Source organism: Corvus moneduloides, chromosome 5, assembly GCF_009650955.1.
Source record: "Corvus moneduloides isolate bCorMon1 chromosome 5, bCorMon1.pri, whole genome shotgun sequence".
NCBI lineage: Eukaryota > Metazoa > Chordata > Aves > Passeriformes > Corvidae > Corvus > Corvus moneduloides.
Window position 1 is genome coordinate 12,728,346 of NC_045480.1, and position 18,061 is coordinate 12,746,406.

The 18,061-nt window shown below is 38.2% G+C and overlaps 1 protein-coding gene across 1 annotated transcript in view; it reads right to left on the reverse strand.

Annotated features, from left to right (window-relative positions):
• The window catches only part of STK32B (serine/threonine kinase 32B), a 162,187-nt gene that overhangs the window by 114,293 nt on the left and 29,833 nt on the right, over nucleotides 1–18,061 (reverse strand). Inside the window, exon 3 of the mRNA XM_032109940.1 lies at nucleotides 11,443–11,594. Within this exon, the coding sequence (XP_031965831.1) occupies nucleotides 11,443–11,594 (152 nt within the window). The remainder of the gene's footprint in view (nucleotides 1–11,442; nucleotides 11,595–18,061) is intronic.

Genomic DNA, 18,061 nt, shown 5'->3' on the forward strand with positions numbered 1-18,061 from the left:
AATGAAATTGTTCATTAGAACAGCTATAGAAAAATGAATATAGGATGTTATTAAAACAGGCTGTACTTGTCAAAGGTTGTGAAAATAATAATTAAAGATAATTCCATCAAAATTGAGAGTATCAACCATTGCCGCTGGTTATGCAGATACTGTGCACGTGGCATCAATTGTAATGAACAGACAGCTAAAGAAAGAACCACAGGCAACTCTATATTTATTGATGGGGTATCCTGAAGCTGGTGTGTCAAAACCCTATTGAAAGGTCATAAGATTTTCTTGAATTATTTACAGAAAGGAAAACAAAAGAGAAGGAGAGAGGTATTAAAAAATACATGGTTCATCCAGCCACAGAGGAAACCCAGGAGATACATCTGAGCAAGCATTTCTCTATATGTCACAAGTGAGTGACAGACCTTGTTGAGCATGAAAATGATTGATTAGGAACACAGACAGACACTGTGTGGAGTTTTTTTAAGAACTCAAAGGAAATTTAAATACAAGCTCGCTGAAAAAGCAGTGCCAGCAGAAAAGTTCTAACTCTTCTTGAGCACTGAACTTTGTCAAAGTCATAAGAGTATTCCTTTTTTCCTCTGTTAGTCTGAGTGAATCCTGTTGTGCTGTTTAGCTATCTCAGTCTGGTGAGGTGCACAATGGTCAAAGAGCTTTTTACTTGCTGTGTGGAGGAAGAGCTGTTCAGTTCTTGACGGCACGTGTGCATGAGGCAGTCAGCTCAGAGCTAGTCCCAAAAACACCCTGCACTCTGTGATTCCAGATACTCACAGTGATATTTTCAATGTGTCACTGCTTTTTAAAAGACTGCCTTACCAATATTCTTATATCTTCGTATGCTAATTGCTAATTTTTCATTGCAACTAAAATTCCACTTTCCACTTGAACAAATGCTAAAAACCCCTATGCATCATTAGTACCATTCTATAATTTAGTGATCCCAAATATGGATCAGAATCAGAGTTTAGTCATTATTATTTCATAGGAACCTTGTTATACACCATATTCCGCCAGACTTTTAGAGGAGTGATAGGACCACTGCAGGTAGCTTGCCTCAAACCATACTTTGCTGAAGACTGCAGAAATGGAGGCAACTACACCATGGTTGAATATCAATGGAAGATGTTGCATCAGACTTCCCAGACCCAGTAAAAATAGGCAGGTGCCCACCATATGAACCACGATCATACAGTAAAGCTGGTACAAGAAATGGGAAATGTCCTACCTGTCAATTCCACAGAGCTGCTTGTACTGACTGGAAAGAAGCCATGCTTACGCTCCCTGAGGAATTCAGTACTGTACTGTCAAAACTACAGATGTCACCATTAACTAAGCGATGAACAATAATAAAAAGGATAATACTTGAGACCAGCATAACATATTTTATTCCTTTCAGATGTTAATATCTTCACTTGTAAATGATATCTCTACATTTTTTTAGTGCCTTATGAAGCTTAACTCCTAAAATTCCTTTTAAATAGATATGGCTTAGAATGTGCTGTTCCTCCTTATCATATCATTTGATCATTTATCAATGACCAAGCTATTTTCTCTATGAAGAAATATCTAGGTTTTGAATATTTTCTTCAAATAAAGGACATTTTCCTCAAGAGAGAAATTCAAGTGCTCTACTTCAAGACAAACAAAATACTTAGTTATTTTTTAAAAAGGCTGCAGAATTTTCTACTTCCACAGAAAGAACAACTTGCACAGAAGTCTGTAGTTCATCTCTCTTTCATTGGAGAGACAAGAAACAAAACCTGATTTTGTCTTCTGCTTTCTTTATTTTTAAAGATCAGTTAAGAAAGTCCAGACCTTGAAGAATCTGATTTATGCAGTGATGTTGGTTACACTTTCTAATTAGGTTAGATTTTGTACCCACTAAAGGAGAAAAATGCCTTCTCCTTTCAGCCCACCGTTCACATTCTCACCAAGCTCATTACCATTTTTGTTTGCACCTGTATTTTCTCTCATCCTTCTCCCAGCCCATCTATTGATAAGGCTGTGAAAGCTATGATCAAGAAGAAGAATTATTTCTGTTAGTTCTATTTCACTTGCTCATTTGTCAACAAGATTCAATACCACCACCTCACCTTTTGGCAAGAAAGAACTTGCTCCCTGCACCCTGGATAAATTCTAGTTTAGGTAGTTAGAGAGAATTTGATGCGCAGAAGTAATTTTCCCACTGGCTATATCCATTTTGCAGAGGAATTTTAGTAGTCATCTTCACAGCTCATGACCTTTCTTTGGTCCAGATGTTAATTTGTAAAATGTACATCATCATAGAAAAGGAACCTTAAATCCTCCCTTATGTGTCATGTACTTATGAAACATGAGAGTTATCCTCTTCTCATTAGAACTTTACACTGCAAAACTGTCATTAATCTTGAAACAGGATACCATTAATAATTTTCTGAAGTCTTAGTATCAGGTTCTCACTGCACTTTACAAGCACAATAAATACAATTTTCATTCAATAAAATGGAATTAAAAGCACACTTATGCTGTAAAAATCTGTAGTTGACTTTTAAATTAATAAAAGCTTTGATAAATTTTAATGAGATAAGGCAAAGGTTCTCCTAGGCAGGCAAATTAATGCATTACAGAACTTCCTGCTTTCTTCAATTGCACTATTTTCCATTTAAAATTCAGTCTGTTTGATACAGTTCCAACAATGGAAATTTTAAATTTTCTTGCACTCAGGATTTTTATTGTTATTTAATCATTTATTTACATCTCTTATTCCCATATATGCAAACTTAGGCTTCTGTTCTGTCCTTCTGCCACTGTTTTGATATCTCTTGCTAGTTCCATGGGGGCTTTGGTTTTGTTTTTGGTACCATTACTATGACTTTTACTTCAGCTTTTAACTTTAACTGTTATAAATAACAAGGAATTCACCAATGTGTTTTATCTGGTTTGAACAAAAACCATCATCACTAAAACCACAAATATATTCAAAAGCAAACCAGGAAAAATTTATATAGCTATAATAACTGTAAACATTTGTGGACTAGTTGTATATCTGTAGGATCTGCTCAGTATCAAAGTTTTGCAGTGCAAGTGTTAAGAACTTATTTTTATTCTACAATGATCACCTACTTTACATTCACCCTTTGGGTGGTTTTATAGATGCATCCAAGACAGTTTTGCCCTCTGATGGCCATTCCACTGTGGTTGGGCTTTGTTAGCACAGTGCTTAGCTGCATCTTGTATAATCTACATTTAACAGCCTTTACTACAGGCTAATTGCAGTCCCAGTTTCCACAGCATAAGAATTGATCCTGACTGAAAATAGTAGATTTACATGATGTACTTATTACTCTGTCACACGAACCACTTTACCTACAGAACCTTGGTTATCAGTCTAATTGTACACTCTAGATATTGTGTTTGGCATTCATAAACTTTATAGCAGGGAAGGGAAAAAACAAAGAAAAAGAAAAAAAAAAAAAAACACTGCTTGCCAAAAGTGGCAATTGAGGAGACTGAAGTAATATCTAAGTGCTTTCCTTCTTTCTTTCACACCTCATTAGGTTGAGAGTACCAAAACCCCGCTCTCATGCTCTCTTGAGAATAACCCTGCCACAGCACTGGAGCTCTGCATCCACCCAAAAGGAATAATACTCATCCCTGCCATAAATGTGCAGAGGATTACTGCAGCTGTCTACACCACAAACCTGAGACATGGCCAAGGCTCCCTCCAAGCTCAAGAGGGTCTGCTTTGGGTAGCGGGTACCCCCCTGTGAAGGCAGAACAAGGTAAGTATTGCAAATTCATAAGAGAAACATGACTGGAAATGAAAATTTTTAAAACAGATGAGATTATTTTTCTCAGAAGTTTGATTTTTATCAATATTTATAGTAGGACTCCTCTTGCAGTGAAAGCTTTCTATGAGAAAAGTTTATTGGGGTCAGCAAATAAAGTGTGTGTCTCAGTAAGAATGATCCAGACGCTCCTAAGGGTCTTGGCAGGCAGCGAGACACACAGGAGATGAAATATCTCGTGCAGCAGTTTCTAATGCAAAAAAGATCAAAACTTAAACTATGCTAAAGGCCAATTCCTGCTTTTAAGAGGAATGTATTAAAGTTGAGCCTAAAGATATATATTTCAAAGTGACAGCAATTTCTCACAGGAAATAATTAGTCACCAGAACAAAATTTATCCAGACAGTGTCCCAATACTGTTAATTATTATCTTAGGGTATTAAAATCAGCACAAAAAATAAATAACTGTTGGATCACGCATTCATCAGTTGGTGATAATGTTACAGCTAACACTGATTTAGCACAAACACCCAGAGGTTGCCAGCTGGCAGTGTTGAGTCCGATGTAATTTCCACAGCTAGAAATAATATCCTGAACATTTACAACTGAAGTCAAATCTTTTCCATACTCTCTTCTTCCAATTATCTTACCCTTCCTGCTGCCTCATCACCTTTCCCTGCCCTTTTTCCATCATTATCTCTTCTAAGGCTCTAAAGAACAGAAAATGTTTTCAGTCTTTTTCAATATCTTCGCCTATTTCAGATTTACATTAATGCAGTGAAGAATTGATCTAGCTATTTGAGGAAAGTACTCACCCTTTGCTTTGTCTATAGCAAAAATAATTCACCCATCTAAGATCTGTACAAGATGCTAAATATATCTTTCTCCCTTGATTTAAAATCTCTTCTTGGCTGGAATAAAAACTTAGACACTGTCAGATACCTGAAACGGACCACGATTACATGGCCTGGCATTCATGACCTCAGCTAAATTCACAAAAGAAACACATGTTGCATCAATAAACATGTCAGTGACTGTTGTCCAAATGCACTAAGACCAAACGGCACAAAAATGCCTGCACCTGGTCAGCTCCCAAACCCAGGGAGATGTGGGTTTGCAAGCTGCCTACCTACTGGGAGCAATCTGGCTGCCCCTGGGGCTCCTCTGGGATGATGCTCATGCCCCAGCCCACAGCAAGGCTGGGAGCAGGCCTAGAAACATTTTGCAACATGAAATACTGGGTTTGAGAGCCCAGAAAGGATACCTAGTTCTAAGTTACTGGTATAGACATAGCCAATGAGGACAACACCATAGTTTTGCTCCACATAAACCAGACTTGGAGCAGCTGGGTATAACCAAAGGTAGTGAAGAGCATTGAGCATCTTCATTACTCTCCAGGAAAACTGAATCTGTGTCAGGATGGTTTTGTTACCTTTTTGGGATCCACCACATACTATGAAGACAGACATCAGCGCAGGTTACCTTTCCTTTTCAGCACGGGGCTGTCAGGACAGTAGCAAACACCCAGCCTGTGTCCTAGCAGGAAACAACACAACCCCACTGCTCCCTTCCAGAAACATAAAGCAATTTTTCTGTTAGATCATGAACTTTACTCACAGCCTTTATTGTGGTGTCTCATGAAGCTCAGAAAGCCAGTCACACCACTTGTCAGAAAAGAAATTTTGAATCCCCCCATAAAATCTCTTCATTCCAGATTAGGCTTCCTATATCATGGCAAGTTAGGCAGCCACAAGACCACAGCCACTAAGCAAGCTCACCTGAGACTGACCTAAACTACCTCCTTTTGTTGCCTCTGATAGGTAATTGGTGCTCCTTGGTTGGTCATTTTCATCTCCACCCAGCAGTAAAACACTTGGTCAGGTGTTCTTGCTTCCCTAAGTTTGTAGATTTATGTACATTTTTGATGCCAACCTGAGGAGCAAAGCCATGCTATGGTGCAGTCCAAGGTGACATCGTTCCCAAAATATTCTAGAAAGAGCACCTTCACAGGGAAGTGTTAATGTCCAGTTATGCATCTGTAAATGTGCATACATTAAGCAACCCATCCAACCCTTGAGACTGAACAAATAATTTCTTGTCTCCAGAATCCTTTTTTTTTCCTCTTTTTTAACTTCTCTTTCTTTTGAAGGCACGTTGGGGTATCAGATGAATTCAGAAACGCATGAACATTTTTGCTGCAATGTGTGTTCTTCACTTTTCACTGATTTGAAACTTGGCTTTACTGTAGCTGGTAACAGTAATGTACTTTTGTGGGTCTGTCATGGAATACATGCAGTTTCTGCAGACTGATGAGTCAAAAGAAAAATACATCGCAGTATACAGCCACTCTGAGAATGCAGCTAACACTTCTACATGGCTTGTTAAATAAATCAAACATATTGTTTTGTCTATACTAGGAAAATGACCTATAAGCTGACAAAAGTAAATGGTTATCCTTCTCCCTCTGCTGCTTTAGAAAATGTTCTGACAAGTTAAAAAAATTTAGCAAGGCTATTAAAAATAAGATCACTTCAATGTTTCAAAACTTTTGAGAAATGATCCAATTTTTTTTCAGTTTTTTCAGTTCTACATCAGCATAGAAACCACTTTGATACATGAGGTGTTTTTGCAAAAAAATTTCTGTCTTTTGTGGTAAGCCTTGTTGTTTTCAGAGCTTTCAGAGTAGATGCTTCAAACATCTCCTTGTGTTTGAGGACAAGTCACATAATACCAAACCTACCGGCAGTGGTACATGGCAAGTAACCTGGCTCTTGGCTCAGTCCTAATGCACGTTGTAAGAAATGTATTTAAAATATGAATACATTCAGGAACACCACACATCTTGCCCAGGGGACACTCAGCTATCTGGGGAAGGATGAACATGGATAAAATGCTGAATATTAGAGAGGAACAGTCTCGAGGTAGGACCAAGTTGGCAGCTGACATTTCCACAGCCCATTCATCTATGCTTGAAATACCCAGGCCAAAAAAAGTTCTGATAAAAAACAGACTGAATTTTATTTTAAGAAGGAATCTCTATTATCAGAAATGCCTCTAATGGTGATAAAACTGGCTTTAAGCATTTATTCAATTTCATTTCTAAAATGAAGGTTATAAATCAACCCCAAACCCTTCCTGAAAAACACTGTTATCCTCCAAGCCTTTATGAGCATTTACAGAAGAGTAATTCCTTTCTGTGTCAGATGTTATGAAAGACAGTTCATACTTCAAATAATGTGACTTATAGGTTGAGATTGTGAAGTTAAATTTAATAAAGCTCAGAGAAGATGCATGAGCCTCAAAAAGCTTTTTAATAGAGATCTTTGAGAGTTGAGATGCTACCCTTTTTTTATATGAGCTGCTCTGTATTCTTGTGTAAGCTGTGGTTACTGATAGATCCAGCAGAACTACCCACCACAGAATGTTCACCCTCTTTCCTCTTCTTTTTCTCTCCACAAGAATTTAACTGATGACAGATTGTATGCACATACCTCATTACTTTCTTCAGTTATCATGAAAAAATAAAGGACTTTCCAGTATTCATGTTTGTTTCTTGAATTGCCAACTTTTATTTTTGATGATGTAATTTCTCAAACAAAGATTAACGTGCTTGGTTAGTATTCCCTTTTGTTCAAGGAGTTGTTGGGAGATTTATTACTATTTTAATTTTATTTTGAAGACCAGATGATAAACTTTTGAGAATCAGCTGTTCTTGTTGATGCCATGAAGATTTTTGCCTTTTCTTTTATACCCCTGTTATACCTTTTTACACCTTCTGTATTCCTAGTGCTTTTTGCCTACATTCTTGGACTTGTTTGTCAAGCTAAGAGACTAAACATTTTAGAAGCTTCGTAGCTAGGGATCAGTGTGCCCCAGACCCCAAGGTCCTCTCCAGAACACATTTTGTAAATCAAGATAGAACCATCCAGGGGAAGGTTCCTTGGGGAGGGGGGCTCACTTGAGCCTCTCATTGGGGAATCTTTGATAGATATGCTAATTAGTAAAACCTATAATGTTATACCCAATGTTGGGGGGGACACGAGAAGAGAGACACGGACACAGAGATAGATTCGGCGGTGTGCATCTCGATGCATATGACCTGGACGTGTACACCTAAGGATCCTTAAAATAAATACCAAGGTAAAATCCCTTTTCCCCTTCTAACCATGTATGCCTCTTGATTTTAAGACCAGGAAAAGGCATCATTGTCAGGGACAGTCCCACAAACACATGCTAAGGTTACCATGACAGAATTTCCTCCAAATATACTTTTCAGCTTTGATTTAGGATTTGATATTTTGAATTGAAAGATTCAACTTTTCTTAATTTCAACTCAGCCTAATGCAAAAAAAAAAAAAAAAAAAAAAAGACACCGAAATTGTTCCTACAGGATACTTTAGGAAAAATAAAAGTATTTTGATTTCTGGATTTTAGTTACCAAATCATACCTTAGACAGGATTCCTGAAAACTGATATGAGCCCTGAGAGAGTGTGATAGAGGCTGGAAAGCCAGCCTAGGCCAGAAGAACCTTGTCATTTAAACAAGCTGCTGCTGTGTTATCCCCCATACAGCAGGACATAACTGGTTTTTGTTAAATTACTATTCCAGTTCCTGAAACAATACAGCGTTAGTGGCTCCTGTTACAGTCCCTTTGTACATTTACAGTGCAATTAACAAAACAAACAACGAAATCTAACTCTGAAACTAATCTAGCTGCAATTACTACCGAAGAAATGCAGATTCAACTGTTTCCTTCCATTAGCATGTCAGGAATTGACTCATAAGAGGAAAATTCATGGACTTGTGTTAATCATCTAATACAAGTTATAACTACAATGTAAACGTATTTGGTGCAAATTATTATTGCATCTAAATTTCAAGTAAAAATACATTAAACAGGATGCTAGTTCACCTACAATCAATGAAAATGTTATTTTAAGACATTATTTCTGGGAATATATTTAAGGACTATTCCATTCATACTTGCATTGTTCCTTTTCTCAAACTACATTTGAAATGTAGTTTCAAATATTAAATAAATGAAATACAATTCGTATGTTTAAAAGCTTCATATGGCTTAGTGTTAACAGAACAGATGTGACCATTATTCACAGATCACTTATGGTTTTGTGATTTGCCCTTGTTGCAGTTCAATAACAAAAATCATTATTTGAAGATAATGCATAGAATGTCTTGAAATTCAGGTGAAATTTGAGACAGAGAAGTCAGAAGTCTGGAACATGCTACTGTAGCCTGCAAGTGTAGACACTCCAGAAATATATCAGAAGTTATTCTAAATTCATTTAGGATTGTTCAAGGCTAATTTTTATAGAAACATATTATGAGCCTGATACGAGGAAAGACCTATGTGGGGTAGACTAGATTAATTTTGGGAAGGCTCAGGCTCAAGATTTCCCTTTGCTATCCCAGGGTGAAATACAGGTTCTCCAGCAGTTCAGTAGCTCACACTGGAGTCAGGGCTTTGAATCACCAAACATTTAAATGTGCAGTGTTTGAGGTGAACACTTCAGGTGAAAATAATAAGGGTCAATGAAATTATTTTTTGGAAAAATTTCTACAGTTCTGATAGTGTTAGTCCAAGTCCCTGAATGTCAGTAGAGCCTCATACAGAATCATAGAGTCACAGAATATCCTGAGTTGGAAGGGACCCAAAAGGATCATCAAGTGCAACTCCTGGCCCTGCACAGAATCACCCCGAAAGTCACACCATGTGCCTGAGAGCATTGTCCAAATGCTTCTTGAACTCTGTCAGGCTTGATGCTGTGGCCACTCCCCTGGGGAGCCTGTTCCAGTGCCCAAACACCCTCTGGGTGAAGAACCTTTTCCTAATATCAAACCTAAGCCTCCCCTGCCTCAACTTCATGATGTTTCCTCAAGTCCTGTCACCAGCCATGAGAGTGAAGAGATCAGTACTTGTAGATACATTGGTCAACTATAACCATAGCTAGAGACATCAAATATAAAACATGGTTAGTGCACTGAAGCATCTTGAATAGTGTCCTGTATGCCTGAAATGTTTTGTTAGCTCCAGAGTACTGTATTTCTCTTTCATTTTCTGCATTTCTCATACACACATATAGTATAACATTTGAGTCTTGAGATCCTGTGACAGTACCTTAGAAGTGCAGGAAGGATAAAAAGCATCATAATGCCTAATACCATTTTAAAATATTGCTTATTTCAAGTTTAATATTTGGCATGGAAAAAGAAAAAGAGAAACAATATTTATCATCTGATTATAATTCTGTTATGGGAATCTAGCATTGTTTTTGTTTCACAATAAATATTTGATCTTCAGTCTTTCAACACTGTTATGTTTATCTCTCAGACCACATTAACTTATGACTGTTTCGGTACAGTGTGTAGTTACACAGTGGAAACTTCCATACCTCCTGATAAAGAACAAAAGTTAGTGGGATTTCAAGAAAGGTAGACAAATGCATAACAGAGAAATCCACAGGCTCCTAGGCACAGATATGGTATATCTTTGGTCAAGAAATCCCAAGACTACAGGTTGCTGGAACCTTGGAAAATATACTGGAAAAGTTTTGTATTATAGTCACAATGTTTATATCTTTTTCTTTAAGCCTTCAACAGGGTATTAGATTAGCTCAGATCATTCATGTCAAGTGGAGATCACACACATATATATATATGTATATATATATATAATTAGGTCATTTTGGAACCAATTTTGTGTTCAAATGCTTTGCTGTTATAACAGAGTGCAATTATACTAAAGCTGTGTTCACTCAAGACAGAACACAATTTGGCTTTTAATTGAAAAGGTGAAAAGTGCTAACCTGGCACCAGGAGTGAGCTAAGGGATGGGCAAAACACTGACCTCAAGTAAGGCAGCTAAAACTCACAAAACACAAGATCAAGTGTGCATTGTGACCATCAAGCTATTCACAAAGAGAACAATTTTATTATCATAATGATTTATGTCCCCTCCACCTTTTTATTTTCTGAATGATATAGGTCATTAGAAAAGGAGGAAAACTCTGCATCCCATTACTACTATCACTATGAAAGCCAACGAGTATTATCACACTACATAAGAGCCAGCAAATACTTTAAGCTGGTGGTATAGTTGACACTAGTCATTGCTTGACCAGCATTTTCTCACACTCATATGTGACCAAGAGATTCAGTGGCTAGCATGGAGAAGATAAGGGAAATTCCAGGGGACAAAAAGACACTTTTCTGCTGTCCTGTGTCAGTAATTTTTAGAAAGTAACTGAGTTTTGACTTTTCTCTGAATCAACTCAAGAAAAAAAATTAAATGAATTATTGGTTTTGATATTCCATGGCTTTATGAAAGATGTTTAATCCAGGTATTATCACAGATAAATGATGAAGCTGGACAGGACAACACATTTCCACACACTGCTGTAACAGTTTGGAGAGAAACCAAATCAGAAATGAACAGATGAATATGATGCTTAAATATTCCAATTAAAAAAGACACCTTAAAATATTAATGACAAAAAAAAATTCTCTGTGAAACCTTAATACCTTTAACAAAGGAGGTCACCAAAAATCTTTTGTTCTTCTCAGCTTTCCAGCCTTACATAATCTGAACAGATTCAGCAACAAGGAGAAAATGAGAAATCCTTGAAAGCATTTTAAAGATTTTCTTACCACAGATTGACTAGGAAGGGATGTTCCAGGCCTTGCATTATCTGTAGCTCCCGGAAAACATTGCGAACTTCATCTCTCTCAATGCACTTCTGTTTATTCATATACTTCATGGCATACATTTTCTTGGTGTCTCTCTTCTGTACAATGCACACCTAATTGGCAGCAAAGTAAAAGAAAAATTTTGACACCTTAAGAAAGTGAATTCAATTGTGACTTTGAATAAAAGGATTCTTTAATGATATTTCACTAACTCAGATCTGGATACTACAGCTGAGTAACACCTTCGTAAGTTCACTTCACAGCTCTGCAGGATTCTTTGTAATAGGTTAAAAATTAAAAAAAACCAACCCAACCCTGCATAAGAACAAATGGGGACCCAGAAAAGTGTCTGATTTTCAGAAGTTACATGGTAAAGCTGAGAGGAGTACATGCCAATGGCTGAAATCACATGCTATTTCATTAGTCAGAGAAATTATTGCCTCCTGCCTAGGAAAATGCGCAATCATTGTCCTCATTCCCACAAGTCAATACTCACATCTTGATTACTGCATCATAAACCTTGCCTGTGTTACCAAGGCTCAATATTTCATCTAAATATCAGAATTATGCTCCCTTAATTATTGTTGAAAAGAAAAAGAATTTTTATACAGATATTCATCATAATATTTCTGAATTCATGAGAGACCATTACAATGATTTACTCTCTGGCAGTAAACTTCTATGATTTTACTTTATCTTCCTTTTTTTTTTTTTTTTGAAAGAAGTCAAATAATGTAAATGCATGAAGAAAATCTTAGTCAAGAGAACTCCCATGGGAAGTCTAGATTGTTTTTTGTCATGGTAGTTTACCTTGAGAATGGAGCTGGAGAGTGTCACAAGCACCACAACCAAGCATCAGGTTAATTACAATTTTTGGCAACACAGAAATAGACAATTGTTCTGAATGTACTGCAAACATCTGACTTAGGTATCACAGGTCTGTAGTGTCTAAGTTCAAAGGTATTCTGGATTCACTTGGTGTGGGAATTATTTTTTTATTTGTATATTTATGTACGTACACACACATACACATACATGCTCCCATATACGCACAAAAAAATTATAATATGCACTCTTGAAATTTGTGCTCAGAGATCAGATTATAACATGGTGACAGCCAAAAAGAAATTCTTTATGTCCGAGTTGTATTTTAAGGAACTTATGCACTCAATATTTAGAAACAATCAGGAGTAACTAAGGCAACTTCCCACAGCTGAAATTAGGAAGAACAGGGCCAGTGAAGCCAAACCACATATGTTTCTCTGAAACTCTATTTTCATAAAATGTGTCCTTGAGCTCAAATCTACTCCAAATAGCAGAGTTAATAGAGTACCTTTAACCTGTAATGATAAGGCATGATTAAGCAGAGTTTCTAATTACCTTTCCTAATATCAGGAGATGTTCTGCTATTAAGGAAAACATGGATGGTAACATTTTGTTTTGAGCCCATCAGTTTTGCACAACGGTGAGTACTGAAGTTTTGTTTCATTTTTCACCTTGGACTGTTATGAAAAATCTGAATATTGTTGATGCCCTTAAGATAACTAAAGGTTCACATTTATATGGAAAGAACCCTGCCTGTGGAACAATGGGGATTTGTGTTTGGCCTTTTGGAGGAAGAAAAAGTAGCAACTGGGATCGAGCTGAAACTGAGTGGGAAAAGAAGGGACAGAAATGAATTTTTCAAGCTCCCACAGGTCCTTCAAAAGCTTAAGCAATATTTTTAGGGGCAAATCCTGACATCCTGTCTTAGAATATGTGGAGACTCCATTTTAGCGAGTACATCATAAAGTACAACAGTTGGGGATTTTAGCTCAGAACCTAAGTCCAGGAGTTCAGTCATGTACATTAGTTTGCATCATGATTTTCATGTACTACTTGGCCAAGAGTTAGGTGTTTGCAGAAGTCTCCTGTTCCATTACAGTAAAAACCTCCCTACTGAAGGGTTGACTGGAGAGACTGCTGAGAGAATGGGGTTTTACCCAGCTGAAAATTACATGTTTGACCGACGTGGCAAACCAAGATCACATGCAGCATCTACATATGTAATGTAAACAGATTTTGAAACACTACTGTGACTCCAGAAGGCATTCAGTTCTCTTACCTGGCAGTAAAGACAAGGGTGTTCGGCACAGCTGAAACAGACCTTCTGTTGTTGGTAGAAGCTTGTCTAACACACAGCTTCAAGGCAGAATGATAGTAAACATTTTCTAGCAATGTGTACCTACGCAAATCTTCTAGCATGGTTACAAAATCAATAGGATTTTCATTAATATGATAAAGCTACTTCGTACTAAAAATCAGGAAACACAACCTGCATCCATTTTGATGTTATTGTGAAAAATGCCTGACATTGCTATGACAGCACTGGATCATAGTGGAGATCCTCCCTGGCACTTCTACCTGCTGGATGTCAGCTCTTCTCCTGAGCAGGACATCAATGGATTGAAACTTTCCACTAATGCAAGAAAGAAAGGAAAAGCCCTCGAGCTCTTCTCACATGTGCAGACTTAATGGAAATGTTTAAGTTGGGGGTTTTTTTTGTTCCAAAGGAGCAATTTTAAAATAGGGATAAAAAGGTGCTCTGGCACCTCAACAAAAAAATTCTGTGATGATTCATTATGATGAAAGTCTGTGCAGAGCTGCCTTATTTACATGTATCAGTATGGAAGCCTGTCACACTCACATTCTCTTTCCATTTTCCTGTGAATATCATTTACCAAAGCCCAGACAGTATGATGATTCAGAGCAAATATGGGTTGTGAACTCAACAACTATCCAGCTTCACAGTCAGCAGAGAGGGACAGGAGCATCCATCTCCACATAAGTTACAGATGTAAACAGATACAGGGGACTATCTCTGTACCTGGGAGGGTTTCCCTTCTAATGTGCCCTAAAGAGACTGCAGATTACTGGATTGGATACAGGCATCTGTGTAGTTTAAAGGCAGGCATTATGAATCCCTGCTACTTTTCTCTGGAATAGTATAGTGCTATTTTTAAAAATCTCTTGTGAAAATATTCGCTTTCTAAAGAGGTTTTGTTAACATAGTTGTTATCACAGGGTGGTGTCTTTTGTTATTTCTATTAGAATGTAACAGTGAGCTGCCTTAAAACCTATCAAGTTAAAAGAAATTTCAACAGAGAGTGACTTGGAGCCATTTCCCCTCAAATCTGGGGAAGGAAGCCAATAGGTTATGGCTGTAGGGCTAAGCTTCATTTTTCAAGAGCAACATGTGCTGTGGTCCACTTCTAAACTACCTTCTTGGATTTCCTCTGATTTCACAAGCAGAAAGCAGAGAATCTACAAATCAGGTTTAATCAGCAGATTAAGAGGTCACACAGACACAGTGCTGTTGGTGACAAACTGCCCTATAGGCTATTGCAGAGTTTAGTAAGTGAAGTGAGAGATCATGCTGAGTAAAACTGGGGCAGAATTTGCTACAGGTTTGCTGAAGGAAGCTGCATAATGCTGTATAAGTTTGAGCAGCCGTGGGTAGTTTCAACAAAGTTCTTCCCAGAACAAAAGATGGGGATGGCTGAAATATCAGACTTGCTGTAAAACTTGCTGTAAAACACTCCTGTTTCCCACTAGAAGAGACTTATAGCTGCTATGTACATGGTCTGGAAAGAACAAGGTGTACTTAGTCTCAGTTTTGGTCTGAATTTGGCACGTGAGTACTTAGACCTCTCAGACTGCCACCTGATGTAGTTTCACAGCAGGTCATAAAAGAGGAGAGATACAAAACCCACAGCCAGAGAAACCTCTGCACAAAGTCACTGTTAGGTGGAGAGCTGGAAGCTGGAGCACATACTCACCCATGCTCCTGTATGATATTATGCATCTTATGTCAGTAGATGAGATGGGGCAGCTACAGCTGCCACGAGGAATGACAGCCCAGCAGAGCGGCTGTGGCACTGCTTGGGCAGAAGAACTCACCCCAACACAGAGGACTACAAGACAGAAATCAGATCTATCCTTCACACTCCAGGTGGGAATTGATGGATCTGCTATTGAGCATTTGCCTGAAATACTGCTACCCTGTCTGTTCTATCCATGTGCTCTGAAAAAATCGTTCTCATAGTCTTAGTGTACAAGCAGAGCTGGAAAAATTTACACAAAGAGGCTGGAGAATGGATATCATAAGTTTGTCTTTATGCTGCCAGGGGATTTCCTTTAAACAGGGAGATTCATTCCCAGATTCCCCTGAGCAAAGCATGACATCTGGAGCAGCTGAAGCATCTGCTTAGTATCCTTTCATATTAACTCAAGCTAAAAAATGGGTTGTTACACTGTCAAACAATATTAATACTCTGCAGTTGTGTGCTATGTTGCTTTTAGGATAGCAGCATATTTTTTCTGAAATATTTTGCATATTATTTACTAAAGTACCCTCAATCAGTGCAGACGTGGTTCTGGGCTCCCATCTGGTTTACACCACTGTAATTTCAATTACTTCATCACAGGAAGTCACTGTTTTATACAACCAAATTAATCAGAACTAAGTCTTGTGTCTCAGCATCTTAGACAAACAAGAGAGAGTTTGTACATTGAAATTATAATTTGAATTTAATTTAAGGAGGTCAGATTGTTCAATATACCTACTCCCACGAACAGAGAACTCAAAGAAAATTGGTACTATAATATCTCTGAGAACTAGTTGTTACACCTGAATACAAATTATTTTGCAGCAGTAACCCTGCAATTACATGGTTATTGTTGCAGTAAAGGACAATGAGAATTCTTGTATTTCAATCCTCATTGGTTTTGTACAGATTGGATGATCTTCAAATATATAATTCTTTGCAGTATTTTGTTTGAGAAGAGTGATAGCTCTACATATAACAACATGGAAAAAAAAATAACCAGATTAAGCAGGAGAGAGTACTTCTAAGGTATCACATGCCTCTGCCTCTACTGTCTCTGCCCTTGCAAAGGGGCCCTCACCCTTCCACAGCATACAGGAAAATGAAACAAGCCTACGTATTTTATGAAGGCTTGTTGGTTGATTTTGATCCACTCTTCTCTATGGCATTCAGAAAATTCGTGAATATTTCTGTGATATTTCTAAAAACATCTAATTTTCTTACAGGTTTATATGAGTGTGGTTCTTGTGAACCTGCTTTGGGGAATCTGCATTGGTGAAGATCCTGATCAATCCTGAGAGAACATGTTTTAAGTATGAGTTCCCTCTAAACTTAAATCCTTATTTTGCAGTTGTCAAATGCAACAGGAAAGTCCTTGGTGTAACAGGCCTTGTTTTTCCCAGATGAGTACAGGCTTCTGACGAATCACCTTGTTTTTCCTTCCACGGGCAAGGGAAAGAAAGCAGCCCATTTTAAAATGACCTATTATAACATAGCCAAAAGCACAACATGGTAAATCAGTCACCATTTCAAATGTCTGTCTCTGTGAGTCAGTCTTGCCTTTATTGTTCATTTAGAAGCCTCATTGCTGGCAACTTTTCCTATTATTGTCCTTCTGGAAGTACCTGGCAGCAGAAAATGTCAAAAAATGATGCAAGACTGTTAATCTCTATTGTTGGGTGTTTACTGCTTGGGGTCTGTTTTGCTCTAACATCTTGCAACATATAACACCATGTTCAGCATCACGCTTACCTTAAACTGCCTGCTTCCTTTATGGCTCCTCTGCGGCCTTTTCTGTTTTCTGAGAGCAACAGGGTGTTTTAAGACATGCTCTATTTTTTTATTTTATTGCTCTTGGTTCAATATCTCCGTCTCTCTCTCTCTCAATATTTCTTAAATTACTCTGGTTGCTACAGCAACCTTAGGCCTCTGCAGGATATTTCTGCAGGAGATACCTGATATGGCAGAGCTGCTCAGCTCGCTCTTGTGCACAGAGCTCAAGGTGATGCTCAGCACCTCACCTCCTCCACTGGGGCTGGCTGCTTCAGCAGCTGTGATCTGTCCCCCTAGCTGGCTTCAGAAATCAGCTCCCTGCCTTCACTTTTGGCATTTTCAGTTCACAGTAGCACCATTTGCTGTTACAGGAATTCCTAGGCCATTTGGTATCAAATGCTTTATATCTTAAGTGCGTGTCTTTTCTGAGAAGTGGCCACCTGCTTTCAGCTGCTGCCTCTGTACCCACTGCTTTTTAGGGACATGTCAAGAGCAGGTGCCATCTCATAGACACTGTTGCATATTTTTCAGAAAAAGATACATCACAGCAGTCTTGAGAAGGGTAGGAAATGGGTATGGAGAGAAGAAAAACCACGAGCATGCTCTTTTTTCTAGAAGCAAACAGGCTCACTCCAAAGGTGTCCTTTGAGAGCTCAGGTTTCACCAAGTAAGGGACAGATAAAGGAGGTGAGGTCTGAGCCTGCATAGGACCATCACAGCCACAGCTTCTGTGTAAGCTGGTGGTTCTTTTGTTCAAGCCAAGTGACAGGCAAGCTGTGGCACAACGTGTGTGACCACTCACCAAGCAGCTGCCCGCACTCCTGGGCACGTGTAGACCTACCTGGTTGTATTATCTGTGCAGACAGACACTGGCACACACCTGGTATATCATCTGGTGCAGGTTCCAAGTACATTGGAAGAGGATAGGTTAGAAATTCTGA